At 38.8% G+C, this 27,204-nt stretch overlaps 1 protein-coding gene across 1 annotated transcript; it reads left to right on the plus strand.

The window, feature by feature from the left end:
* SEPSECS (Sep (O-phosphoserine) tRNA:Sec (selenocysteine) tRNA synthase) lies at positions 1 to 27,204 on the plus strand. The gene is made up of 11 exons (XM_061994241.1): positions 1 to 216; positions 1,472 to 1,626; positions 3,840 to 3,958; positions 4,050 to 4,208; positions 8,452 to 8,605; positions 12,378 to 12,480; positions 14,657 to 14,786; positions 14,886 to 14,977; positions 21,492 to 21,585; positions 22,228 to 22,318; positions 24,288 to 27,204. The coding sequence occupies exons 1-11, from the start codon at positions 103 to 105 to the stop codon at positions 24,535 to 24,537; spliced, it is 1,461 nt and encodes a 486-aa protein (XP_061850225.1). The 5' UTR covers positions 1 to 102; the 3' UTR covers positions 24,538 to 27,204.

The raw sequence follows: 27,204 nt of genomic DNA on the forward strand, positions 1-27,204 counted from the left end.
CCCTCTGTGGCGGGAAGGGATCGTGTCGCCTGTGGTCCAGTCTTGTGCTGTGCCGCGCCGCGCCGGTGCTGAGGGGGAGCGGCGGCAGGAGCCCCCCCCGCCATGAACACGGAGAACTTCGGGGCCAGTGAGCGGCTGGTGACGGCGGCCTACGTGCGCCAGGGGGCGCAGGGCCGCCGCGCGCACGAGCTGCGCGTGCGGGCTCTGCTGGAGCAGGTAACGGGACCTCCCCTGCTCGGGCCGCGCCGCTGGGCGCCGGCGCCCGGGGAGTGGTGGGCCTGACCCGGGGCTTGCGGAGGAGCAGCCTCCGCCTGCTTTCCGCCCGGCTGGGGCACGGCCGAAGCGTTTCCGCGCAGCTCTGGCATCGCTAAGGTCCGCTGGGCCCCGCGTTTTCCGGGCGGTGCCCCGGCAGCCCCCACGGTGGGTCGCGCCCGCGTTAACCCGCCGTGCCAGTGGACAGGGACACGGTGCTCTCGCGGTGCCGGGCACGGCCAGGGCAAGGTGGCTGTGGAGAGATCGGGGTGCTTTGCCGTAGTGGCAGAGAACTTACGGAGCCCCAGAGTGAAAGGCTGCGCCTAGGGTAAAAAAAAGGATTTCTTTCGGCCGTGCACTTGCTGAGGAAGGCCCAGTGAACTGTTAAAAATGCTTTTAAAAGCAGTAAGATGCTAATATATTATTTCATGAGGTAAAAATGATACCTGTAAGACACCAAAACAATGTATTTCTTTATCTTATATGTACAGAAATCGTTATAAGTGAATTCTCCAGTGTTTCAGTTCTTGAACACCCTTAGTCCTGTCATCCACTGTTTCAAACTTAGCTTTCGTACCACACTTCAGAAAAGTGAATCGGTTTTGCTGAATTCATTGTACTGTCATTGGGACACATGAAACAACTGTTGAGCTGCTATAGTAATGCTTTGAAGGTGTACTTTTCCTCTGAGGATTTCTTCTGCAATAAAGAGCCTAACAAGGCATGTTTCTGGTTGCAGGTTTTGGTATGTTATTTAAGTGGTTTCCTTACCTAGTAGATAGTAACTAGAAAGGCAAATAGGCAGCTAGGAAGAAGTGTTAAAGTAAAAATACATTTCTGCTCATAGTTACCTCTCTTTCATCCAGTTTTCTCTCTCTGTAGTAGTAGACTCTTGCCTAGAGAGTACCTCAAATATTCTAGTCTTCTAGGGAGTAATTAGTATGTATGCACTGCAGTAATTTTGTGTCTACCTTAAAGAACACTTGCAAGTGTTGAAAATTACTATTTTAATATCAGGACATGCTAATATAGTTGCATTTAATGTATGGAAAAAGCATTATTTAAGTTTCAATACATGTTCATAACATTAGATAGAATAAAACAGCATAATGAAAGTACAAAGGACTGTTCAGGGTGGGAAAGAAGGATAACATTAGTCAAGTTGTGTTCATTTTTAGTTTCCAAGTTTCATAGTTACCTTTATATTATAATTATTAAGGGAAAATGTCCTGAAGACGGATGGGATGAAAGCACCATTGAACTGTTCCTTCATGAACTTGCCATAATGGATAGCAATAACTTCCTGGGCAACTGTGGTGTGGGTGAGAGGGAAGGAAGAGTGGCATCAGGACTTGTTGCCCGAAGGCATTACAGGTACAAATTGTAGGCAATTTGAATTTTTCAGATTTATTATTGATGTTTTCCAATCCCATATTTTATTGTCTTGTTATCTGAGACCTTGATAGCGTTTGAGAAAAAATAGTATAGTGTGGTATTGAATTGATGGAACTTTCTGTATTGAATTGTCATTAGTAACTCATTGGAAAGTCTTGAATGGAACAAAAGTGTGTTGTCAGGGTGGTATCCTCTGTGCTTAAGATGTTGTGTTGACTGCATACAAACAAGGGCAGCATGCAGTCAACTTCCTTTTTTAAAATAATCTGTGCATTCCTTGCCTCTTTTAATATTGTACAGCTTTTTATACGCATGTTATTGAAAACTACTGCAAAGTAGACTTGTAAAGTATCAGACGTTCCTAGTCAACAGCTATTTGCATTTTATTATGTTCGCGAATGTCTTTATAACGTGACTGGGTGATAAGCACATGAAAACTCAGTCCATCTATAGTCAATTTTATATGAAGTAAGGAGATCTATAAAGACAAGAGCTCTTAATAGCTTGCCAACCCTCTGACACTCAATGGATATGTTGGATGCTATAATTCTAGAGGCTCTCCATTAATTTCTATATGAATATACTGTTTTTTTTTGCAGAGTTCTGTGCTGAGAACCTTGCTACGATGTTTTATCTAACAGGAGTGAAACAAAGTGAAATTTGCTGGAATATTTCTCTTTGAAAGTTTTAACACAAAAGCAAATTAGAGACAAGGAATTTAGTAAGCTTTACCATATGGAAGTTGAATTACTTAGGTTTAATGGCTTTCTTAAGCCTGACAGTACCATGAAAAATTAATTAAGAAAGCTGATAATACATCAGTTTGGCACTTTTGTTTTCTGTACTGCTCTCTAGTCTAGGAAGTCTATGGTGAGGAAGGTAGTGTGTCACACTGGGTAGAGTGTCTGGCAATGTTGGAGGAAGCATGCCCAGCTCTGGCCAGAGAGAGCCTGGGCTAGCACTTAGCTGCTGTTAGTCTGATGCAACGCTGTCAGCTGGCATCTTGCCTTCATCTATGAGTGTCAGCAATAGCAAGGGAAGGTACAGAGGCATCTGCCACTCTGCTGATTTCTGCAGTAAGTTTTACAGGTAACTTTGGGAGTGATGGAGGTAGCAGGAAATTGTTCCCAAGCTGTCTTTCAGCTTAGTACATTCCAAGGGCCAGTCTTAGGGAGGAGTGTTCCTTAGGAAGGAGGACACACGTGCAGAAAAGAAAAGTACTAGTAGGAGGAAGCTACTAACAACATAGCAGCAGGAAGGAGGGAAGAAAATATTTTTAGTGGAGTGAGGATTATATACAAGCTTCAATTAATATTAAGCTATTGGTGATTTCAACCTGTAGCTTGAAATGGGGAAAAAAATTAAGCTGTAAAACTAATGCTCCAAGAAGTTCTGTATTCCAAGAACTCATCAGACTGCATTTTCTCCTTTCCCAAGACAAAAACAGAATTAAATCCATAAATAAAAATGTATTGTTACTAGCTTATTTGAGCAGCTGCATTTCATCCACGGATAAAGTTAGTTCTGTAAGCTTATTTTATAAACAGTTTCAGATTTTTCTACTCCTGAAAGGTGGTAAAAAATATTCAATATTTAGAAACCAAGTTTATTAATATAATTTATAAACAGAATGCAGAAAGGGATGATATTGCAGAGTACATAATATTGAATAGTAGAATGAAGTAGATGATGTGAAGATGCAGAACAAGATGAGCAAAGTGAACATTAACTTAACTGTCTTTCAGGACATTTTGTCACAGTATGTATTATTTCATTGCCCTGTGGAAATGAAGCGTTTGTCAGGGGAATATCTCTGTGCCTATGGTATGCTGATTTTTGTTTTCCTTGGAGTTGTGTATCAGACCATGTCAGTGTTCATAACACTAATTCAGTGGACATCAGGAAGTGCTAAGGTGTGCTTAAAAAGAAGATGCCAAATGCTAAAGATGTTGCTACTACGGATCTTCCCAAAGTTTTTCCTTTCATACTGGAAAGCTGTTAATCTATGTTTAAAAAAAAATACAAATATATGTAGTTTGTTATAATGGAGCTCATTATGACAGATGTTGATCCAGCATTAGATACAGCATTGTCCACAGTTGTTTACCAAATTAAATTCTCTTCAGCCAGCAAGAATTATTGCTTTGGGATGTGAAAAACTTGACGTATGTTTTGAACCTTTTATTATTTAGGTTAATCCATGGAATTGGAAGGTCAGGTGATATTTCTGCAGTCCAGCCTAAAGCCGCAGGGTCTAGCCTTTTGAACAAACTTACTAATTCAGTAGTTCTGGATGTTCTGAAGATGGCTGGTAAGTGTAAATCTGAAAATACCTCTTGTGGGGTAGGGGGTGCATGTCATGGGTTCTTCATGTTGATTTCTGGCTTGTTTTTTATGTGCAGGTGTCCAGACAGTGACCAACTGCTTTGTGGTTCCTATGGCAACTGGCATGAGTCTAACTCTGTGTTTTTTAACATTACGGCACAAGAGACCAAAGGCAAAATACATTATTTGGCCACGTATAGACCAGAAATCTTGCTTTAAATCAATGATAACTGCAGGTAAGGAGCTGACTGGTTATGCAGTAACTTTGTCTAGCAGAGTGATCAATTCATATGCCTGCAGTAAGATCCAGAAAAGGCCTAATGCATTTGTCCACTCCCAATTTCTAACGTGCAATCTCACATATGAGTTGTCTTCTTAAAGCCTTGCAGGCATATGCTGAGGTACAGAGGTGTACAACGTGGTCAGTAGGGAAGACAATACTAAGGCAGTTACAGATCTCTCTTGGAGTTAGATGCCTAATTTACTGTGGTGAGGATATAAAGCCAAGGCTCATAGTTTGACTCTCTGGTTTTATGCAAAAAGCATATGTGTCCTAGGAATTGTGATCAGAAGATGACAAGCTGTCTGACTTGCACATTCTTTTATTTTAAACATGGGAGGTGTTAGCTTCTCTATTTGTTTTTACTCTTGCGCTGTCACTCATATCACTGGGGAAATGAGTTTGATGCCTTTCTCACTTCAAACTGTAGTTTCTCTCAGATGATCCTTCCAGCCTTTTTACCAGCTTTGTTGTCCTCTGGATACATTCGTGAACTTTCACATCCTCCTTAAACTGTAGACCCCAGAGAGTATGGTGCTCTTATCTTGCTGGCAGCTGCTATTAAATGTTCTCCTTCTCCTCTTCAGGATTGAAAAGTCTAGCTCTTACAGCCTTTTATTCTAAGCTTTGCGTGCTATATTGCAACCATCTTGGTAGCCCTTTAATAGACCCTCTCTTGTTTTTCAACATCCCTTCTGAGCAGCCCCTTACAAAAGTGGAAACATTCCGGCATTTAGAAGAAGAGAAAATAAATGCTTATGTTGGAAAAGACCTTTAAGATCATCAAGTCAAATCATTAACCTAACACTACCACATCTGCCACTAAACCTTGTCCTTAGAGTTTAGTCCATGTCCTTAAGTGCCGTGTCTAAACATCTCTTAAATACTTCCAGGGATGGTGACTGAATCACTTCTCTCTGGACAGCCTTTTGCAATGCTTGACAACTCTTTCAGTGAATAATTTTTTCCTATAATCCAATGTAAACTTCCTATGGCACAACTTCAGGCTGTTTCTTCTTGTCCTGTCACTTGTTACTTGGGGAAAGGAGACCAACCCCCAACTCACTACACCTCCTTTCAGGTAGTTGTAGAGAGCGATAAGGTTTTCCCTGACAACTCCAGTTCCCTCAGCTGCTTCTCATAAGACTTTTTCTCCAGACCCTCACATTTTTTATTGCCCATCTCTGGACATGTTCCAGCACCTCAATGTCCTCCTTGTATTGAGGAGCCCAAAACTTAACACAGGATTCAAGGTGTGGTGGCACCTCACCAGTGCCAAGCACAGGGGGACAGTCACTCCCCAAGTTGTACTGGTCACACTATTTCTGATACAAGCCAGGGTGCTACTGTTGTTGGTCACCTGGACACACTGCTGGCTCACACTGAGCTGTTTGTCAGCCAACATCCCCAGGTCTTTTTCCACAGGACAGCCACTCTTTCTCAAGTTGCATGGGGTTGTTTTGACACAAGTGCACAACCTGACACTGAGCCTTGTTAAGCCTCATACAATTGGCTTCAGCCCATTGCTCCAGCCTGTCCAGGTCCTGCCCTCAAGCAGGTCCACAGTCTCACCCAGCTTGGTGTCGCCTACAAACATACTGAGGGTACACTTGATCCCCTCATCTCATTCATTGATAAAGATACTAAACAAAACTGTTTAATATCTGTGCTGAACCTTGGGGAACATTGTTTATGACTGGCCACCAACTGGATTTAACTGTTCACCACCACTCCTTGGGCTTGGCCATCCAACCATTGTTTTACCCAGCAAAAAGTACACCTGTCTAAGTGATGAGCTGCTGGTTTCTCTAGGAGAATGAAACAGTGTCAAAGGCTTACTAAAGTCCAGGTACACCACAACCACAGCTTTCTCCTCATCCATTAGGCAGCTCAGCTTGTCACAGAAGGTGGGGTTAGTCAAGCGGGACCTGCCTTTTGTAAAACCAAGCTGAATGGGACTAAACTCCTGGTTGTCGAATACATACCGTGTGATGGCAGTCAAGATGATCTGCTCCATAATCTTCCCCAGCACGTCATCCATGCTAACCAGCCTGCAGTTCCTCCTTTCAGCCCTTCTTGTAGATGAGTGACGCATTTGCCATCCTTCAGTCTGCTGGGAGCTCTGTAGTGAGCCAGGACTGATGGTAGGTGATGGAGAGTGGCTTGGGGCACTTCCATCAGCTCCCTCAGCATCCTTGGGCGGAACCCATCCATTCCATAGATGTGTGTGTGTCTAAGCAGTGTAGCAGGTCACTAACTGATTATGGAGCTTCATTCTGCTCCCTGTCTTCCAGCTCAGGGTGCTGGGTACCTGGAGGAACGTGGTCTTACTATTAAGGACTGATGCAAAGAAGACATTAAGTACCTCAGTCTTTTCCTTTGTTACTGTTTTCTACAGCATCCAATGAAGGATGGAGACTCTCCTTAGCACTCCTTTTTGTTGCTGATGTATTTATAGAAACATACTTTATTGTCTTACAACGGTAGCCAGATTAAGTTCTAGTTGGACTTTAGCCCTTCCAATTTTCTCCCTGCATAATCTCACAACTTCCTTGTAGTCTACCTACATTGCCTACCCCTTCTTGCAAAGCATAAACTCTCCCTTTTTTTCCCCCTGCTGAGTTCCACTCAAAGCTCTCTGTTTGGCCGGGGTGGTCTTCTTCCCCACCAGCTCATCTTATGGCACATGGGGACAGCCTACTCCTGCACCTTCCAGATTTCGATCTAGAAAATAAGTTCAGCCTTCCTGAACCCATTTGTCTTTCAGGGCTGCCTCCCAAGGGACTCTGTTAACCAGCCTCCTAAACAGGCCAAAATCTCTTCTCTAGAAGTCCAGGGTAGCAGTTCTGCTGATCCCCCTCCTTACTTCTCCAGGAATCAAAAATTACCAATTCATGATCACGGTGGTGAAGATGGCTACCAACCATCACATCACCCAGAAGTCCTTCCCTGTTCACAAACAGGTCCAACAAGATACTTTTCCTAGTGGGCTGGAACCTCCTAGACTGTTTCATCTCTGTATTGTGTTTCCAGCAGATATCTGCTAAGATCAAGGCCTTCACAAGAACAAGGGCTAGTGACAACAAGACTTCTCCAGGTTGCTTATATTTTGTCTGCCTCTTCATCTTAGTTGGGTGGTCTATAACAGATTCCCACCATTGTATCTGCCTTGTCCTTCCCTCTAATTCTTGCCCATAAACACTCAACTGTATCATAACTGTCATTAAACTCCAGGCAACCGAAACACTCTCTAACCTAGAGGGCTGCCCCACTGCCTCTCCTTTGCCAGTCCCTTCTGAAGAGTTTATAGCCACTCATTGCAGCATTCCAGTTGTGTGAGTCATCCCATCAGGTTTCCATGATGGCAACTGTGTCATAGTTTTCCTGCTGCTCAGTGGCTTCCAGCTCCTCCTGTATGTTGCTCATTCTGTATGCATTAGTGTGGATGTACTTTAGTTGGGCTATTGCTCTTGCCACCTTTTTGGAGAGAAACCCTAATTCCTACGTGACCATTCTGGGGCACTTGCATGGTTTTTAATACATCGATAACCCTTTGCATTAATAACTTCTTTTTTTCTTATACAAGTCCTTGAGAAACAACCTTATGAGGTTCATCTGTTGTACATCTTAAATACAAACTTAAACTGGAAATGTAAAAATAGAAGACCTGGGAAATAGTTTGGATTTTATTATATGACAGAGTTCCCTTTCAAAATGAGGTCAAAGATGGACATTTTGTCTTTGAAGAATTAATTTGGAAGTTTATAGATTGAATAAGGCAGAGGCTTGTGAGCAAAGCCAATTCATAATGATTGCATTGTTACATCCAAAGGCATTCTTTCTTAGAGAGGCTGTTTTAGGTTGCTAATGTTTTACAAGTATGCCACCCAAACACTTTTTTAGTTGAGAGGGAAGAAGTTGATCTATTTTTAAAACAATCTCCAAACCTGTTGCTATTGCATGCAAAGAACATAAGGTAAGCTTGTGTCTGAGGTCCAATGTTTGACAAGAGTACTATAGTTTTTAGCGATATAGACACTGTACAATAAACAGTTTATGTATCTTGTGTTCCTAATGCAAGTCTGAAAAATTTCTTAAAACAACATAAACAAGATTTTTCAAGTTTGTACTGGAACTAAACCTCAATAATTAGTCAGAGATCTGATGATACATTTTCAGGTTTCGCTGCTTTTGTTCAGGTTTTGAGCCTGTGGTGATAGAAAATGTGTTAGAAGGTGATGAGCTACGGACAGACATTGAAGCAGTGGAGGCTAAAATCAAGACTCTCGGTGCTGAAAATATTCTTTGTGTGCATTCTACAACATCTTGCTTTGCTCCAAGGGTGCCTGATAGGTAAGTAGTCTTGCTAACTGCCAACAGTTAGTAAAAATACTACAGTCCCCTTGCTTAAGGAAAATGGCAGGTTGAAACAATATTCTACTTTCAGAAAAGCATGTTAAAAATGTGAGAATAACACAGATTTCCCTTCTGTCATATAACTGAGGTTAATGATGATCTTCTGTGGTGAAATGGATGTCATTTTGGTAATGGTTTTTGTACAATTTCATGGAAAGAGTAAAAGTAGACTTTCATAGAAACATAGTCCAGGAAAAGTATTTCAGTAGCTAATGTCCCATTTTAACGTTACTGTTTCCTTTCTACTCTCCTACTGTGGCCAATGATGAATTTTCCTAGGCTATTAATAGAGTTTAAAAAAAAAAGCTACAGTTAAATTAAAAATCCCTACCTGAGTTACTTTTTCATGTATTATACTGCTGTTTATTCAGTTAATTAAGTTATGATGATACAAGGAAACTCCTGAAATCAGTTAGGACAGATGTCTTGTACTAGTGTAACATACGATTTGCCCTGCTGTAACTTATCTTGGTTTGGGCATTTGCTGCCTGATTGCATGATGCTACTTCTTATAATTTCTGGTTAAGTTTCCAGTTAATTTCATGTTAAATCACCACAGAAAGAAGCTTGAAATACATTGCATTCTTTCCTAATACTATATGTCCATATACATAACTTACATAGTTCTATGAAGATATCATTCAAGCACTAGCTGAGGCTGAGATGAATATTGTGATTATGGCTAGGAAATAGTATTTGAGGCGTAATTGCAATGAGTAGCTGAGTTATGAAATACTTGAAAAACTTCTCAATCTGAACATGACATGTTGGAGGAGAGGTGGCTGAAGTGCTTGGTATATTGAGTCTTTTCTCCAAAATGAGCACCATTGGTACTTGCAAAACCTGCTTGCTTTATTTGCTTATGAAATTAACTATCAAGAAACAAATTCATTAGGTTTTACAACTGACCAGATATATTTTTAAAAGCTTATATGTAGCACACTGAAGTATGAGTGATTAGTAAGATGTCTTCTTTTTCATGGTTTTAAATGTAGTATATCAATTGTTCCAGTTTAATCGTTTCTACTTTGTCACAGAATTGAAAAGACTTATGTTTAAAGAGTTCCTCTGCAGCATATGCTTTTTTGTTAATTACTTTGTTATCTGGAAAATTTAGTTCAATAGTTGCAAGTGTATGGAAGAAACATTACTGACTCTGAAATATGGCAAGATACGTTTCACTCTGTTTTCCTAGCTTAAAAAAACCCTCCAGTATTTATCATAGGTTAACCCAGTTGCTAGAGGGAAGTTAAACCCATATAATTCTGTCAGAATACTATGAAGATTGCTTGAAGTTGACTTGCAGATTTATTGGCTAACTTAAATCACAGCTATCAAAATTGAATGCTCTATTTTGTAGCTTAGGTAAATGAATCTTTTCCTTATCTGCCTCCTCTTTTTGACATGCGATTGTTTTGTCCTCTGCAACTAAGAGATGAATTATTAGGTAGTGGCACTGTGTTATGATATACCACAGATATAGGAGGATTTGAAAGCACTTTCTATTAAAGGATACTGTCAACTATTGAAGGCCATAACATTCATCTTCCCACAGGAAGGAAAACACCGTATTTCTGTATTTCTGGAGGGTACCATTTTTAATGCCTATTTTTAAATATCTTTCATTTGTAAGGCTTTGTGTAGTTGTAGTGGTGGTATTTTAAAATTTTAAGGGACTTCGGGTTGTTAAAAGGTCAGGAGAGGTAAAGAGTTTTAGGCCTGAGTACATATAGCTTTGCTTTTGAAGTATTATTTAACTTCATGGGAATAATTTGCTATGGTATAAACCTCCTTCCTCAGAGAGGCATCAGTTCTCAGTCTTTTACCTGCTGCATTGTGTCAAAACTACTGTATTTGAAAGAAAACTAAAGAGGAAAAAAAGGGTTTTTCAGTGAATTTATGTACTTAGCAGAACTCTGTCTTGTTACTTTCATTAATATTAGAAGAAAGAGCAAAGATTTCTTCTAGTGAACTTTTACAAGCAGGAGAGTATAAATTGGAAATGTTTCTGTAAGTCCTATTTGTGACTTTTAAAAACTCAAGTAGTAGCAAAACTTACATTGATGCTTTATTTTTCTGATACTACTAATGACACTTTTAATGGTTCATTTTGAGCCCTGGAAGCAGACAAATGCTGTGTGTAATTATTTGCTTCCCTTGCATAACTGTATATTCTTTCCAAACTGTGGCACTCTCATCCTGTATTTAAATGTGGATCTAATTGTTCAATAGAATATTTTTAGGAAAAGTAAAGAGACTTTTTCTGATTTCAGTAATTGTAGAAACTAGCTCATTGCTCCTTGAAGTCTCAGGAGGTGAGAAAGACAAACAGATAGCAGTACACTCTCTATGTTTCCAGCTTGTTGAAATTCTCTTACCTGCATTTGAAAAGAAGTCTGGAAGAGGCAGAGTGTTTTCCTTTGACTCTCTGTGATTAAGATAGCAGATCAGAAGGCAAAAACTTTGCCCTGTGTTTCCTGAAGTATTCTGTTAATGTTACATAGTTCAGGATTCAGGATGTTGATAAATGTGAAAAATTATTGGACATGCAGCTCCTGCCGAATATCTTGACTGTGGAAGATCAATACATACGTTATGCTACTGGTGTTTCCTAATCATCAAATACTTGTGATTTCTTTAGGGAGAAAACGGTGGTGATGATGTTTTCCTAAGGACTGAGGCTCAGAAAATTTAATCTGAGATTTGCAGCTGAATTTTGTGTTACAAAGTGACACTAGGCAATGTAATAGAAATAGAATGCAAAGGAATGTCACCTCTTGGAAAATGTTTTCATACTCCGTCACATTTTATATGAATGTCAGTAAATTACAGTGAGAGGCTGTACAGAAGGAGATAGAGTGAAAATGCGTTGGAGCTTTAGAGTTTGCAGATTTTTTCTTTTAAATTATGTCTGTCATCACTTTAAATTACTATATATTGCCTTAATTTTTTTTTTCAAATAGACTTTATTTCTGAAATATATTCACAAGTTTGAGAAAAATCAAAGGGTTTGGGGTTTTTTGCTTTTTTTGTTTTTTTAATAAAGCATGGATAAAGTGCCTCAAAAAAAGGAGTATTTACGGATATGTATGTTTAAAATGCTAAAGACCCTTGCCCAAACTGACCTGGGCACCCACGTAAATCCTAGTTTGACTGAGAAATCAGTCCAGACTGTGGTCACTGTAATTTCAGGGATCTTGCAAGGCAAACGAAGAGTTGTCTTGATTTTTGAGTGAGCAGTTAAAGTTTTGATTTGTCGATCTCCCCACTCAGCCATTTTAGGGCTCTTCATCCCTTTGAAGAATATCTTTTCTGCTAATCAGTTTATCTGAAACATGCAAGTGAGACTGCAGCCAAAGGGGTGAAATATTAGTTCTTTGAAATAAACAGAAGCATGTAAAAACTTCCTGTTATGTGATACTTTTGATTCCTAAGGCACATCTTGAAACTTCCATTGGGCCATTTTCAGATTTGATACGAAAAGGAAAGGGGGGGAAAAAAAAAAGTGAATAGCTAGAGCTCTGTTAGTTGTAGTAGTATTAAAAGAATAAAACAGAATGAGCTGTGATCTGTTTACTGGTTTCCAGACTAAACTTTCAGTGAAGGACATTCTGACCTCCTTGTAGACCATTCAGTCTTTTAATTATCTGATTTGTAACACAAGTTACAGTTACCAATGCTTCTCTAAATTACAATTTTATGCTCACAGGCTGGAGGAACTGTCTGTGATTTGTGCTAATTATGACATTCCCCATATTGTCAACAATGCATATGGAGTTCAGTCTTCAAAATGTATGCATCTTATCCAGCAGGTAGGAGCTGTGTATTTACAATCAATCCTTTTTTTAACAAGTATAAGTAGATCTCTGACTATAGACAACACTAGCAGATTTTGTTGGATGTTTCACAGCTTTGAGACTAATCCCATGTGTGTCCAGTGTTGGAACAATTTTCTGAGAAAGTGGAGCAGAGGGAATAGAACCTAAAAATAATATTTGTTACTTTCATCATGTGCTTTTTTAAACACAAATTTATTTACATTTTGTGTATGTTCAAATGTCTTGCATAAAGGGGAAAAAAAAGTCCTTAACGAGCTTTCTTACCATATTTCCTAAACTTGACTAAAAATATCGGGTCATGCTTGAATAGGGATTAAGCCTTCAACAAAACACGTTAGAGATTTTCAGTTGGAGGGCCAAGACTCTACAGCAACACCTTATAGATGTTGTCACTGTTAAGTTATTGTTGCCATTGAGAACAACTGAAGAAGCTGGGTTCAGTGTTAATGTTTGAAAAAGTTTATTTTCTGTCACTTCAAAGTGGAGGTTGCTTAATACCCAAGATCAGCTGTAAAACTCAGAATTCTTATGGTTTTGCTCATTGCAGTGTGTGTGCATGGTTTCTTCAGTATTTCTTTGTTCTCTTTTTCCCATATCAAAAGAATAGGGAGAGATATTTTTTTTAACAGGATCCAGGAGATCCTGAACTATTATGAATTTGGATAATGCTGGTCATTTCTTTTTTAACTAAGAGGACGTTATGTTATTAACTGGGCACAGACCAACTTGACATATCATTATGATGGGAATGTCACATTGGCATTTATAAATCTTGAGAGTATGAAGGAATTTGACAAAACTTGAAGTAATGTGTGAAACGGAGAATGATATATGCTTTACTTGTAACGTAATTGGTACCTGTTTATTGTATTTAACCTGTACAAGTTTAGTGACATTCTAATATGAAGAAGGCATATGTGGAATTGGTGAGTTTTACTGTCTGAAATTTATCTAATAATAATCTTTCCAGACCATAAAGCTACAAACTGTTACTATGTTACTTCCTGTGGGTTTTTTTTCCTTGTCTTCGTGATAGGTTGTTTGGATTTCTTGTTTGTTTGTTCTTTGGTTATGCAAATGTATGCATTTGGGCTCTGATTTGTTTTACAATTATTTGCAAAAAAAAAAGTTTCCTGTGGTGGAAAATGTACTGTCTATGAGGAAGTGGTTATTAATGATTACTTACAAATATGTACATGCTGAGCACAGTGTGAACAGAACTTGCGAGAGTATCACAGGAAAGAGCTTTTGAGACAGTTTCATTTGTCATGCTTTTCCTCTGGTGATCTCCTGTCAATTAAATCAAATGACAGCTGCTGGCATTTGTCTTCCCATCTAAAAGCTGACAATCTGAGTGCTTCTTCCTATCTCACATACACTAAGCTATTAAAACATAAAAATAATAACTGTAGTTTAGCTGGATCTGCTCTTTTCACTTCTCACCATAGGTATTAACTCTGTCTCTATTTCTTGGATTTAGTTTGGTGTGCTTTAATGTGTATGTACCTGCATGTTCTTTAATATGGTTTTCAGGTTCTGTTATGCTGCACACTTTCAGATTGTATAGTTCACGGTACTTGAAGATGTGCTGCAGAATCAGCATTTTTTCCTTTAAGATTATCCAAGTGGCTAGGTATAAGGATGTTTTGATTTGTGGGAAGTGGGGAAATTTGCTGTAGGAAGTTAATCTGGATCTTTATTTTTGCAAGGAGCCTTAGAAGGAGTGCTGTCACAGCCCTCTTGTTTTAGTGTGAATTTATACATGTATCAAGAAAAACCTTCTTTGCTAATGCAACATTAGCCTGTAGCCCTTTACTGTGTGAATCTGTGAAATGGTCTGGGTTGTCCAATTCCCATTCGATTCCAAGGGGTTTGGTTTTGGTGGTTGTTGAAAATAAGCTACGCTTAGACTTGCAGGAGCTAAAATACTTTAAATCGCAAGAGAATAGGAATTTGTAAGGTACTGTGTAAGCAGGCAGTGGTAATACAATAGTCAGAAAAGGTAATACTGCGGTTTATACTTTTCCATCACAAATAGAACAGGTGAGAGAGTCTGAGGAGTGATGTTTGGGAGGGCTGCGGCGCCGTGTGGTCACGGCGCGCTCACGGGCCCCTCACGGCGCGCCGCGCTTGTTCCTTTGCGGCACAGGGCGCCCGGGTCGGCCGCATCGACGCCTTTGTGCAGAGCTTGGACAAAAACTTCCTGGTGCCGGTAGGCGGCGCCGTGATCGCCGGGTTCAGCGAGCCGTTCGTGCGGGAGGTCAGCAGGGCCTACCCAGGTGACCGCCCCCCTGCCCCGGACCCCGCCGCCGCCGGCCGCACCCCGCCGGCCGCGCACCTTTGCCTGCTTAATCTGTATCTTGTGCGTTCTTCTCCAGGAAGAGCATCCGCGTCTCCTTCCTTAGATGTCCTCATCACGCTTCTCTCTCTCGGTGCCAGTGGCTACAAACAGTTGCTGAAAGAAAGAAAGGTAAGTTTTTTGGCAAGCGACTGCTGACAAAGCCTTGTTCAAAACTGCTTCGTGTAGTACATCCACTTTCTGTCTAGAAAAAGCCGTTGAATTTCTGAGCTTACTACTCTGAATCTGGAAAGGCAGTAGGATGTAATTCTTGGCTAAATTGAGAGAGTCAGCATGATTTCCATGTTGTTTTCCAAACAAGAAAGCTAAGCCGAGGTCAGGTTCTGTACTATCTTGTACTGTGTTCATATTTGTTGTTCTAAAGTATGCCTAACAAAAGTAGAATTTTGCCCATAAAAAGCTTGATCTGAGAAGTACTGTGCTGTGTTATCACGGGCACGCCACTTCCAGGACTAAAGCGTGAAATCAGACACAACCCAGGGGTCCCTGCTCATTTCATTTGGCCCTACTCTGCCTTTGTGCTATGATAGCGTTTAAATAAAAGTTTGTATATCATGTTCTGTGGAGAGTCATAGCTTCCAGTTAGGTTATAAATACTGTTCATGGCTACAAAACCAGAAAAATACTGTCATTGCAGGTATTCATCTAGATACAGAGCTACGTTTCTTCTTCGCCTCTTGCAGACTGTATGTTTTATGTTGGGTATAACTGCATTGCAGAAACGTTCAAATGGTCTGAGGTTGGAACCTGTACATCTTGAGATGTTAGTCCTGGATGTAGTACAGGCCTCACTTTCAATCTTTATATATTATAAATTCAGAGGATTCTTTTTGTAGAGAGTTTTAGGTAAGCAAACACTGTGAATTAAGTTCTATTAATTTAATAGTTTTAAGATCTTACATCATCTGTTTCATTATTCTATTTATAAACTACGTTTCAGTTGTTTCTTGCTGACAGCTTGCTGATGCCTGTGGTTAGCTGGAAGGGCAATAGTATTGAATGCTGTGACTTCTTTCTGTCTATTTGTAGAGGCATCCAGAGATTCTGTAATGCAATTAAGATCCCATAGGAATAGCTGGACTATGGAAAACCAAACTAGCTTAGTGGCCTTAGCTAAGAAGTGACCTGTGCAACTAAAGTGAAAACATGGCTTATGAGGCAATGAAAGCAGTTACCACTTTTGCCATTATTGCAGTGCAGTCCCTAATGTTTTATTCGGGCTAAGTATGGTTGTGGCTTCATTAAAAGTAAATTGTATTTTTTCCTCCTCAACTCTCATGTCCAAAAGAATCTCAAGTAAATTTATCATGTCTTCTGCAAAGCTGATTTTGTTAGATTTACACTGGTAGTAGGTACATAATGGGCAATATAAATATTCCCCAAGTTATAAATAATAACCCTTTCATAAATAAAATGTTTTAATGATTAGCTGTATATTTTGAATCATGACATTTTCTTGGAAGTAGAGTTCTAAAGTGAATAAAGCATTACTTTTTTACAACTTCAGTTCTTTTTATTTTAAATGTGAGTATATTCTATAAACATATGGCATAAATATGTTTCTTTTATTGGATTTCCTGTAGAAATAGAAACCTTTTTTTGCTTAAATCTGTTTGTTCCTGAATTGTAAAAATGTAATAGTGACAGTTTATTGCCTGTTCTGTGTGAAGGCAGAGGCAAAGCTATTAGGCTCCCAGCAGGAGCTATTTATAGCTTGACATTGAGTACTCCTTTCTATATTGGTGCAGCTACACCTACTCACACAAAAAGTCAGCTATAAAAAACTTTGAGTATTTTTTTCTTCTTTCTCTTTTTACCTTTTCCTTATTCACATGGGTGTTACTTCAGGTTGATTGAGCTTAAGCCAGGAAGACCAGAACATTACTGAGAAGCTATTAATCTTGCACAACCAAGGAAAGAAATAGTCTGCCCAGTTTTTCTTTTACATGGGTGAACTGTTGAATGTAGGAAGGGAAGACATTATATGAGGAAGAGGAGCATGTACATGAAGTAGGATTTTCTAACAAGCTGCCAGTCATGGAGTGTGCAGTTGTCCAAGAGTATGGGATTATATGTTATGATATGAAAGAGTAAAATGGTGCAATCAATCTGAGAGCAGAAGTGCAACACAGACATGCTGTATCTGAATAAAGGTGACCATATATGAAAGCTTAGTAAGAAATGCTTTCAACAGTCATATTTAGCCTTGATTTTTTTCATAGAAGGGATAGTAGAAGACCACCAATATTAATGTTTTCTCTCTTGTTCTAAATTTGAAGTACTCCTTTTCATATGTTTCTGTGGTATTTAGAACAGTGGTTTTCTGATCTCAGGAGGGGATTGTAGGTCCTTTTTTTTTTTTTTTTCTAGTGCAGATAATGGCAGCTGATCCATAGTCAAATTTGTTATTATCTTTGCTTTTAAAGAACTCATAGTATTGCATAAAGGTCATCTTTTTGTAGTTACTCCTTTGATTTCCTTCAGTACATGTTACATTGTGTACCACATTCTCCAATGCCAGGTCTTCAGACTCTTTATTTTCAGGTACATGTGTGTGCCTGAACCAGGACACGTGTAAAAAATGTAATAGTTACAATGTGTAATAGAATAAATGATAGACTTCAGTTATCATCTCAGAACTGATAGTGAGCAAGGACTCTACATTCAGGATTTACATTCAGGACCCTCATATCAAGTTTAATACCTGTTAACTGTTTTCCAATGTAGGCCATTTAATCCATTTAACTAATTATTATATGGATATTACTGAAGAGATGATGGCTTCATTTTGTTTTCAGCAGTTACAGATTTCCTCATTAGGCTTTCCTTAACAATCTAATAGTCGAGATAATTCTGATTTTCCTGAAGTGTTTTTATGTTGCTTGGGACGTGATGGAGCTTTTATATCTATATCCATCTGTCTGTGTACTCTTTAAGAGTGATTAACTGGAATAATTTTTATGTCCTTATGGAGTATGTATCTGAAATATTTAAAATCATACCCAGTGGAAGGAAATTGTTTGGGTTTTACAATTCAGTAAACTACTGGGTTTACGTGTTGTAGTTTATCACTGATGTAATTATTCTGATAAGAATAAATTATTTGTACAGTGCAGTTTGAGCTTATATTGCTGCTCTACTTATGATTGAATTTCAGAATAAGAGAAAATCTATTCAATGCTGGATATTAAAAATGTAAAAGACCAAATATTCTTCCAATAAAACAGGCATTTGTTACACCTCTGGTTTTTTTTTTTCGTTTTTCTTTCTGTCTAGACAGTTTGCTACACTGTAGTTTGTCAAATGTGTGGGAATACTGTAGGATTCTCCTTTATGAATATGGTTCTACATATTTCACACTTTTAGAGTGTCTGGAGGCAAGACAGTTTAACTGAATGTAATAATTGTCCTAGATGGTGTTGTGTACTTAATTAAATGTCAGATATTAATGGAAGTTTCAAAGAGGCCTACTGACTTAAAACATGTATTGGAGAGGTATGGCCCACAAGGATCCTGATCTGAAGGTCTTGCAAGTGCTGAAGATAAATTGTATTGGTTGTTCTTAGAAAAGACCTTTTAAAAAAATAGAAGTGTGGCGATTGTCAGCATTAGTGTTACCATATCAGGTTGGCAAGACTTACTGGGCACCTTCTGCTAGATTCCTTTTGTGTGATGTGAAAATCTAAAGGTTCTGTAATTAATCCCATAGTTTTAATTTTTTTCTGGCACGTTAGAAATTCAGAACAAAATTATTGATCTTGCAGTGCAAGAGAATCTATACATGAAGGTATGTGGTATATGTAGATATCATACATGTACAAATGTCAAATTGTTTTGTCCAAATAATTGAGTAATTTGGCACGTTGGATGGATATACCACTGTTGGCTCATTCTTTGAGGTAATTTTGTGATTGAAGTGCTAGAAAGACCAGAAGTGGTGCAAGACATTTTCACATAGTTTAGCATTCATTTCACTACCCTGGTGAGATTGTGGAATTTTGTGATAGTTTTCTAAGGAGGGGCAGTGAATTACGTAACGAAACTCACCTGACATTTAGTGCCTGAGTTGTTCCATATAACTCTAGTGTAATGGTTAGCTTCATTGGAGAAAACTTGAGTGCCTACCACAAGAAAATCAATTATGTAAGTGCTCAGTTGTATATAATTGCTTAGAGTGCTTACAAATTTTCCATGTAACAGAAATATTTTATAATAGAGGTTCGTTATAGATTTGACTTTACAAAAATATTGGGTTTTGGAAAGGCTGTTAATCTAATCTGGAAAAAAAAGCTTCTGGAACTATACAGTATCTAGAGGGCTTCTAGTAGAAGGATAAGTAGTGTTGTTCATAAAAATAAGAAGTTTTGATTTTGTATTCAGGTAGCTTCGGTCAAACTGATAAAAATTCATACTGGATTTGGTTTTTTTTTTTTTGCTGTCTTTCCATTCTCCCTTGTTCTAACAAATTCCTGTGTATGTAAAGGCTAGGTATTTAATCTTAATACATTTATACAATGGGTAACTAGTTACACTAACTTGCAGTCTTTACAGTAATAAATACTGTAAGAGATGCAATAGAGAATTCCTTAGGTGCAACACAAAAAAATTAGGACTTTGTTCCCGTTCCAGTACAGGCTTTTCTCAGTACTAATTTCACCAATAGTATCTCCATAGCAGACACAATTTATGTGTTTATCTGTAGTACTTTGCTTTGGTTGTAGAGGAGAATAACCAACAGAGGGAGCACCAATCAGTTTATGCTTTGGATTAAAAAAAAACCCCTCAAACAACCCAGTGAAATGGCTAACACTTTGGCAATGCTTGTTGTGAAAGGCAAATAACAAATAAATAACGTGTTTATGTTTGGTGAGGGACCAGAAGAAAGGCAAAAGTGTCTGTCTGAACATTGCAAACATAAATGTTCTTTAACTTCTATGAGTGGACTGTAAATAAACTGATGAATTGAAATAATAAAATCGCTTGGTTTACAAATGCCTCTGAAAAATATGAATGAGTTTTCACAAATTGCAGGTTCTGATATGTAACCACAGATGCCTCCCAATATTTTTATTGTTGTTCCAAGTATTACAGAAGCTTTCTGCTCTTGTTGATAGTTGCATCAATGGCCTAATTCGTTTAGACAGTAAGATTGTACCTTTTCCTATCTGACTGACTTCATTCTGTGGTTATTAGAAGGAACAGGTCAGGAGCAGTGTTGGTTTGGTCACTTGTGAAGTGAGATTGCAGTGGCTCAAGAAAAACAGCTGTAACATTCTTCTAACTTTGCTACCACAAAGCTCATTTGGTTTCGTAAGACCTTTGGGAGGTTCTGTTCAAAGACATAATTTTGCTCACAGGCTATAATTTGTATCTGTCAGAGTGCACAGGTCAGAGCAGGATACTGGTCTACAAACAGAAGAGGCAACTCTATTTAAAGAATGAAAAATCACTTGTCAGGTCCAGAGATGGATGAGGATGCTTAAACAGGCAGTCACATTGAAGCAGATGAGCAGCACAATCTTTATGACCAGAAAGAGGAAAAATCTAGTGTTTACTATCTTTTAAAAAGACTACCCAGTATCTGTGTCTTTTTGCTATTTTTTATGAGAGGCTGAGCTTTAAAAAGGATGGGAAAAGAAGTCAAAGGATACAATAAGAAGAATGTTTATTCTCACTCTGTCCATAAGTGTTTTGAGCTGATATGTGAAGAGGAAGGTATTAAACTGAGGAAGAGCATGAGTGGTTATCACAGATTACTGCTGGAGAAGAGAGGGGAAATAAAATCCGGATGAAGTAAGAGAAGCAGCCTTTTATGTGTGGCATGACTCGTGCCTGAGCCAAAACATTTATGAATCTCAGTTTTATGACACTTGCACAATAAATGTGCAATCTAATTAAGCCATAGCAGAAATTCAGCTATCTCCATTCTTTTAGCAGGCTTGAACAGGAGGGGCCGGTCTCAGTGAGAGGACTGGCTGCACAGTAGGGCTGAGTTCTCAGCAGAGTCTGTATTGCGTGAAGCAAAACGCATTCAAATGCCTATGCAGAGCCTTCTCCTGAGGAGACTGTGTTGCCCTTCTCATACAGGAAAAGAAGTTTGTGCACTTGTGCTAGTTGTGTTATACATGGTATCATGATCTACTACTTTTTAGTCTGGTATATATTAACACAGAGAAACCAGAGAAAGGAGCACTCTGCCATAATGTGGCTGGCTGTGATGGTAACAGTTAATTCTCTGTGGCTCAGGAGGCTGGGGAGGGGGGAAGTTCTTGCAGGAGCAGGATGGAGTAAGACTTGTTATGCAGTGAGGATCTCATCAAGATTTTAGTTCCCTAGGTTCCAAGGCCAGAGAGAGAATGACTGACGTCCCAAGCATATGTATTACACCAGACAGAGAGCTTTGTAGCAGCTTGAGGGGAAAGAATTGTGTTCAGGAAATAGGGCTGTTCCTTTATAGAATGATTTCAGAGAATTGTCTGGTCTGCTTGCTTGGTACACATGAAAGGAGAATCAGCTGGGCTCCTGTAGGATATAATGGAGACTTAACAGTTTCGTGAAATAGCTGCTATTTCCTCTGTTTGACAGCTAATAACAAAAATACTTCATTTTTTTTTTTTTTTCCCAGGAGATGTTTTCCTACCTTTCAAGTGAGCTGAAGAGGCTGGCAGATGACCACAATGAGAGACTGTTAGATACAACACATAACCCCATTTCCTTAGGTAATTATTGGGCTTTATCTTTTAAAAAAATATTCTAATACACTGTGCATTCATAATGCACTTCCACTTAGAGTTTCTATATATTAAACATTGTTCACTACACTCCATTAAGTTTTTCTTAGGCTGAAATGAAACCATTGAACCCAATAAGGTAACCTGCTATAAAAGCAGAGTGGTGACTTGGGCCCTGTATTTTTTTACAAAATTGTTGCTGTGTAACATACTTATTTATAGTAATCAAGGCAGGCAGGAGATCAGCATGTAGTAATACTTTCTTTAAAAAAAAAAGATGTAAAAATAAATTGATGTATAATTATTTTGCCCATCATCTTGCAGTGCTGCAAAAGAGATGGAATTCCTACTCAAGGTGTCTGTTCTAACCCAAAATTCTGCTGAGCATTGAAGTAATATTGCCTACCTGTGCAGACAGAATCTGCCTTAGGAAGAAGTAATCTGTGACAACTTGTGACAAAATCAAAATATTATGAAATGTAGCATTGTTTTTTCTTTTTTTTTTTTCCCTTTGAACACCAATATTTGGCTAGACTTTTTGTTATTGGAAAACAGCTTGTCCCCTGTGGTTCTCCTTTTGGAGAAAAAGAAGCTTTGTACTAGTTGTAACCTGACCTTTTGTTATTTTAGCCATGTCACTGAAAAATCTAGATGAAAATAATGATGCTGCTGTAACCCAGCTTGGATCTATGCTCTTCACAAGACAAGTTTCTGGAGCAAGGTGAGTGTGCTATGAATTTGAGAAATTTGGTGGATTGTATTAGCATATATTGTCTGAAATCCTGTAATATTTGATTTATACCTGTTTGTCTCATGATTACAGTTAGACAGTAACAAGTCAGAGAGTAATACACTCTTCTTCATCACTCTTACTACTAGTGTAAGATACTACCTGAGATAGCAATGAGGCCCACTTTGTTAGCTTTGGTAGGCTAAATAGATAATCTATGCCTATTTAATTTAGTGTCATTATTCCCTCATACCCCTTGGTTTTATTTAGTTCCCAGCTGTTGTCTAATTTTATAGGTAGCTTCTAAGCTACTCAGGGAAGATCTCTGTTCTGTTTAGTGCAGCGCAAATATGGTTGTGCTGGATGTCAGGGGAATAAGCTTTTAATACCCTACATAGCGTTTTGTCATATGGAAGAAAATCCTGCTTTCCAGAACTAATTGTGTTGTTTTAAAAAGAAGGAGAAAGAATTTTTTTTTTTTAAATCTACAACCTGAGCCAGTCAGAGCTGAATTTATTCTGAGAGCCACTGGGATCTGGAAATGCAGCCAAATAGTTTTTAATGATTCTAGTTTAAACGTTTCAGAAGAAGAGAATGATTTAAAATTTGTTGTGGCAGGATTCCTTAATCTGAATATTACTGCTGCCGTGCTAACTTCTGCCATAGACTTAATGTCATTTTTTTGTATCAGAGGTGAATGTTTCCACATCAGAAGATATGCTTCATTAGCTTGGATTATTCCAGTTCCTGCGCAGATGAATGACAGTAAATCTGTGTGTACTGTAGTTAGACGCTCTTTTTAGTTTGCCCATCCTAACCTTGGCTTGTCCTGCAGTTTCAGCCATCTTTGGCTGAAATGATTCAGGAGGTTCAATTTTTGAAGTTAAAACTCTCCAATTCTTTGCCTAATATAAAGGTTTGAGGTCTTTCCTTTTTTTCATGTAATTCTTTTGTGGTGTAGTACATCCACTCTTTGACCCGGCCTCTCAACAGATTTCACATGTTGTGCTTGTACTGAGTGTCGGTGACAGGAAGAACAGCTCCTGACTTTGCCAGCATATACAGACCTTTGCATAACCTGTGGTCAGAGCTGTAGAAGGGTCTAATCCTTGCGGTATTTGTCTGAATGCAGTTTCTTTCATGAACTGCAAGTAATGTCTCCATAGTGGTAGTAAATTCTTATCAGTTGATTAGTGTTAGCTGCTTGTGTAGGCCTGAACTATAGCCAGAAGGCGAGTCATGCATTTAACATGTAAGGATGTGGATTAGAGTCCTGATTTATCAGGAAATGGATGTGTACTGAAAGGGTTGAGAAATAGGATGGAATAGGTGGAGATTCTTAGTATAAGGAAGAGGTAAAAGCAGTGGCAAAAAGTATCCACTAAAAGGAGGGAATGAATATGAGGCTAACATTGTAGGATGGGGGAAAAGGAAGATGCAGTAGAGACAAAAGGATTGGGGGAGGAAGTTTGGAATTCTGAGCTCTCTGAATCACTTGAACCCAGACATTATGGACTGCAAGTATGCTATGGCAGGCTGGTGTCTACATTAAGGCTGTTGTTGATGTGGTGATCCTGGGAAGGTCACGGTCACCAGGCTGCCTAAGGCGAGTTGACCTGACCCAACTCAGAGACAGGACAGGTCAGATAGTTCAGGCTTGTTATAGAATAGGAAAGTTTGCTGCAGATGTATTTCCCCCCACGCTGAGGAGTTCATAAACAGCGGTAGTAAGGACCATAGTTTAACTGAAGAGTGGAAGGAACACGTGCACATATACACAGAATCTGCTACTGCTGCCACCTGTAGTGATGCTTGGGCACTGCTCGCAGTAATTTGTTTAGAGTTAGCAGATATTGCACTCTGTAGGAACTTGTGTAAATGTGTTCATCATGGGTTATCACATAACATATGCACAGCAACTTTTAAGTGAATCCCAATTTCGTTTGTTTGTTTGTTTCAGGGTTGTTCCCCGTGGATCTGAACAAACAGTGAATAACTACACTTTTAAAGGCTTCATGTCACACGCAAATGACTATCCCTGTGCTTACCTCAATGCTGCCTCAGCGATTGGAATTAAAAAGCAAGATGTAGATGTGTTCATAAAGAGACTGGACAAGTGTTTGAAGACTTTTAGAAAAGAAGCAAAGAAAGGAAAGTGTGTCAATGAAATAAGTAATTCTAATATAGGCACAGAACAACTTAAAGACTAGAAGATACAGATTCAGTAAGACGGGAAGACACACTTTTGTTTGAAGTATGTCAGGTCTGTGTTGGGTTAGCACTGTGAATCTGCAGCGTGGAATGCTTATTCCTGATCTGAAAGCAACAACAACAAAGACAAGCTGGGGGAAATTGAAGTATAGAGAAAGTAGGCAATACTCTCTTTAAGACAGAGGGCCAGACACAAGGTTTTTGCAGCATATAAACACACTTAATATTTGCCTAAGTAAAGCTTGACATTCTAAGGACTTTGAGTTGGCCTTTCAGTCTGTGGGTGACAGTTTGGACCAGTGTTCAGCAGTGCTTATTCATGTGTGTTTGATTAATAAGGTTTCCCGTGTCAGTGATTGAGTTCCTTTCTTGGTTTAGACCATCCAGCAAAAAACATTTCACTGCTCACCAAGTACCTCTTGTTTCTCTTCAGCATACTTACCACTTTTAATTTAATTTTGAAAATTTGTATAAATGTTGGGATAACCCTTGTGAAATGAGGAAATGATAGAGTTGGAATAGCGGCATTTTCCAGGTGTTCTTACCTCTCATGAACTGCATCAAAGCCCTCAGTGGCAAAGAAAAACATAAAATACCTCATATCCTGTCAATATTCAGTATTTGCATAGTTCAGCAACCCACAGGAATTTAATAACAAAAGTGAGGGGTTGTGGAGTGGAGAGGTTGGGGTTTTTTGTTTCTCCTTTTCTTTTTTTTTTCTCCTTTTTTCCATCTCATGTTTTCTTTGACAGGACAATCAGGTCAGAGACTCACTGATAAGAAGGAGGAATGCCTTGTGGGATTAATGCAAACAGTTTCAAGAACCAGTAAGACCTGAGGCTGTTTTGGCATTTTTAGGCCATTGTTGTTAAAATTTATAGACTTCCATTTCTGAAGTGTCTCTTGCCATTGGCACTGTTGTTTCTGTGGCTCTTGTTCAGTTGCTGATCTGAATTCTTTAAGCAAACAACAGATTCAGAGGCTGGTCCTGTAGCAAAGGTTCTGTATGACTGAAGTGACAGTGCTGTAGGTTGCAAAACTTACAGTTATTCATAAATGCAATTACTACTTTGTATGTAGGTTTTGTTGTTGGCTGTTCAAAGTGAGCTTCATGTCCAAAGACACTTTTTTGTCTGTAACAGTAATACTGGGGATACCATAGTTAATGAATTCTAAAGGTCAGGAAATGTTCAGTTACTCTGGCGGTATCTGAGACACATTCCCTTCCGAGCCCTCTGTAAGTTCCTCCATCAAAACAGTGGTGCTTTTGCAAGGATTGTCTACCCAAAGTGTTCAAACTAATTGATACAAGGGATGCTGTTAATATGTGGAAGTTAATTTTATGCCTGTCATCATGAAGGTACTCTCATTTAGTGAGGTCCATTGTATCTTGAGCTTAAATGGAACTACAGCTTCTACATTGTTACTGCTCCAGTTCCACATTAGATTGATTAAAGGTTGGGAAGGTTTGGCTCCCCAGGTGACAGGCACAGCATAAACTCATCTTAGGAGAAATGTATATGACTTGGCCACTGAGTCCTTGTGGCTGGCTATTAGGAGATGTACATGTCTTGTCTTTTCTTTCTCTCTCTTTGGTTTTGGGGCTTGGGTTTTTTGTTTATTTTTTTGAGACCATTCTATACCTCGGTTTTTCCAGTCAGTAAAGCTCTCCCACAAGCTTGGGAGACAAAACTGCAGCTCACTGCCTCAGTATTCAGTAATATTGGAGCAGCCAGTGAAAACCACAATGCCTTAGTGATACCTTTCTTCCTGCTTTCTGATAGTGCTGTTCTGTGCCTGGGTGAGTATCAATAACTGATATAGATGGTTAGTCCCAGAATGCCAACATTAGAGCTACTGTTACAAGAGTTTAGGGAGGTGTATGGTAGCAGCTAAAATAAGCATTTGGTGAATAATGTCCTGAAACTGAATGAAGAAAATAGCAGTTGCCTTCTCTGAGAGGAAGAAACCTCTGCCTTTTATGGTCTCACAATAAATTGTCTGTTGCAAGTAATTCACTCACTTCTGCCGTAGGTTGAACTGCTTTCTCAGGTAGTGTTTTTCCTGTCTTTGAAATGTTTCCCATTTGAAATCAAAGCTGAGAATTTCAACAAGTCCCTATAATTAAGTATCCAGGGAAACAATTAAGTGGTTTATTTGGATTTTGACCTTTTTTTTTTTAATTAAAGAAGAGCAGTTTAAGACAATGGCTTTAATTGAAATATAAAAAAAGAATTGACATGTCATTGAAGTTCTTCACAAATCTTGGTGATGCCACCTGAAATTGGGAAATTTAAAACATTATGAAAAATGTGCTCCACTGTGATGTATAAACTCTTGAACTAAATGTTTTACTTTGGTAAGCTGCTGTACCAGTTTGCAGTTTTGTTTGCTTTCTTTATCCCTGTAAATGTCTTCAGTTTTAATTAATCTCATTTTTTAATGAGACAGAAGCATTATATAATGTCACTATGAAGATAACAACACTGTAAGAAATTCAAATGGCAATATGCTTTCATGTAAATAGAGAAGACTTGGTTATTTACAGCATATTTGAAATGGGAGATTTAATAGATGATCCAGTATTTTTCAAGGAAAAGCATAAATCACTTATTCTCTGTTCAACTAATATCTGTAATAAAGAAGTGAAATAATGTTGAAACATA

Source organism: Colius striatus, chromosome 3, assembly GCF_028858725.1.
Source record: "Colius striatus isolate bColStr4 chromosome 3, bColStr4.1.hap1, whole genome shotgun sequence".
NCBI lineage: Eukaryota > Metazoa > Chordata > Aves > Coliiformes > Coliidae > Colius > Colius striatus.

Bases quoted from the DNA above. Each gene is read 5' to 3' on its own strand.
- SEPSECS (XM_061994241.1), top strand. From the start codon at position 103: ATGAACACGGAGAACTTCGGGGCCAGTGAGCGGCTGGTGACGGCGGCC. The intron at 217-1,471 runs GTAACGGGACCT...ATAATTATTAAG, and splicing joins TGCGGGCTCTGCTGGAGCAG to GGAAAATGTCCTGAAGACGG. The intron at 21,586-22,227 runs GTAATTATTGGG...TTGTTATTTTAG, and splicing joins ACATAACCCCATTTCCTTAG to CCATGTCACTGAAAAATCTA.